Source organism: Branchiostoma belcheri, unplaced genomic scaffold, assembly GCF_001625305.1.
Source record: "Branchiostoma belcheri isolate BF01 breed outbred unplaced genomic scaffold, Haploidv18h27 scaffold552, whole genome shotgun sequence".
Taxonomy (NCBI): domain Eukaryota; kingdom Metazoa; phylum Chordata; class Leptocardii; order Amphioxiformes; family Branchiostomatidae; genus Branchiostoma; species Branchiostoma belcheri.
The window spans coordinates 21,549-23,482 of NW_017804190.1; the positions used below are offsets into that span (position 1 = coordinate 21,549).

At 44.7% G+C, this 1,934-nt stretch overlaps 1 protein-coding gene across 1 annotated transcript in view; it reads left to right on the forward strand.

Moving 5' to 3' along the window:
- Positions 1–1,305, forward strand: part of LOC109481442 — a 2,385-nt gene extending 1,080 nt beyond the window's left edge. Inside the window, exons 2-3 of the mRNA XM_019784026.1 lie at positions 93–243; positions 655–1,305. Of these exons, the coding sequence (XP_019639585.1) occupies positions 100–243; positions 655–1,305 (795 nt within the window). The 5' untranslated portion in view covers positions 93–99. The remainder of the gene's footprint in view (positions 1–92; positions 244–654) is intronic.
- The last annotated feature ends 629 nt before the right edge of the window (positions 1,306–1,934 follow it).

A 1,934-nucleotide genomic window follows, 5' to 3' on the forward strand; every position in this document is an offset into this window, starting at 1 on the left:
GATTTCTACTATTTTCTACTATTTATTCAGCCTGCAAAGAAGTCTGGTGGAGACTACGTTAAAGCTATCCCCTTTTATATCTATACAAGTAGTTTAAGCATGGCTCAGACGGCTGCCTTGCTGTGGCGACAAGTGAGACCGCTGCAGACCGGGAGACTAGCGGCGGCGGCTACAACTCCACTCCGCCTGCGGTCCGGACACCGGCGGGGGATGACGACAGCTGCGGAGACAACAAAAGATGAGGTGAGCTGGTAACGTTTTATTAGGCTTTCGATATTAAAGCACTTATAGATTCTACGCATAAACTGCTTTTTGGAAAGTCTGTAAGGAAACTAAGAAGTTGAATATATGTCTAAAACTTGAGTGTGCCGTCACCATGTTTTGTCAATAAGAGTTACAAAAACCAAGAAGTTAATTAGCTAAAACAGAAGATACACAGTAAACAGAATTCGTTTGAGTCATATGTTTCTCAGCAAAGTGCAATGTGACAAACTATATGTGCATGTACAGGTGTACATGTATCTTTCGTACTACATGTACATGTACCTCGGTCCTAACAACTTTTTGTTTCCTTCATTGTCATGTATAACCCTGGTTAATTAACTGTGGCACCTTAATTTGTTTCATTATTACGTTACCACCATATTTTAACAGGAGCGGTTCCACTGGAAGGACCTACCCTGGCAGGCCATCTCTATAGGTGTAGGAATCGGAACCTTGTTGTACAAGACCCGCAAGAGCGAAGAGTTGGAGCTTCGCAGGAACAACCTGGCGTATGTCAACAGCCAACTCTCCCAGCTGTACGGTCCTCTGTACGGCAACAGGCTGGCCAATCACAGGAGCTACAAGGAGGCTCTTCAGGGTCACGACAACCTGGTGAAATTTCTCCGGGAAGCCGAGAGAAAATGGCGGGACCCGGAGACAACGGATGAAGGGGTACGGCTGTTGACGAGATGGCGCAAGTTTCTGTTTTACGTCATGCATCCGCTGGATCTGAAGGCTGAGGAAATCATACGTCACAACGCACATCTGTTCGAGCACGGAGTTGAGGAGGCCGTCCTCTTTCGGAAGTTCGTCTTCCACGTCAACTACCAGAAGATGATCGTGGCCAACTGGCAGGAGAAGGGGGACGTCCTCGGGAGCAAGGAAGTCTTCGAGGAAAGGGATTTCTCCCGAGAAAACAACGCCGGGAAGTCTGACGAGGAGACTTCTGAGATGCTCATTCAAGTCGTTAAACATGTGACGGAAACGTACAGGAAAGTGGCGGACATTGAGGATCACTGCATGAAAAAGCTTAGCTTTTAGGAAGACTTTTGACACTTTTACTTCCGCTTTTTCTTACTGGTTGAAATGATGGGGACCACGACAATCATTATCGATATTAGATCGTACACACATGTACACATACACAAACAGAAAGGACAACATATACATCAATGACAACTTGACAACCGGCAACCTGCAACTATTCAAAGAGGCTCGGCTACTCGTGAAGGACAAACGTCTATCCCAAGCTTGGACCTACGATGGCAAGATCTTTGTTAGGTCTCTCAATGGTGAGAGGAAAATGTTGTGCGTCTTCTCTGATCTTGATCCATTTAAAAGTTCTGAGTAACTTATTCTATACTTATTTGTACATGTAGCACCGACCACTACTCTTATGAGCATATGTGGATGATACCTACCTTATTTTCGCCACATCCGAATTTTTATTTATTGATGTCTTCTGTTGTTTTTCTGCTCTAGTTATTGCGAGAATTCTTTTCATACGTGTGCTCCAGGTGCGAGAGCATTACTTAGTCATTACTGAATCTCCCCTTATGTGATATGGAATGTCTCTCCACCAGTCTAGCAAACGTAAAGTATTCATCTGTATGTAATCTCGCTAATTCCCATGACAGACAGATGTCATAAGTGGGACTGGCTGAAATCAC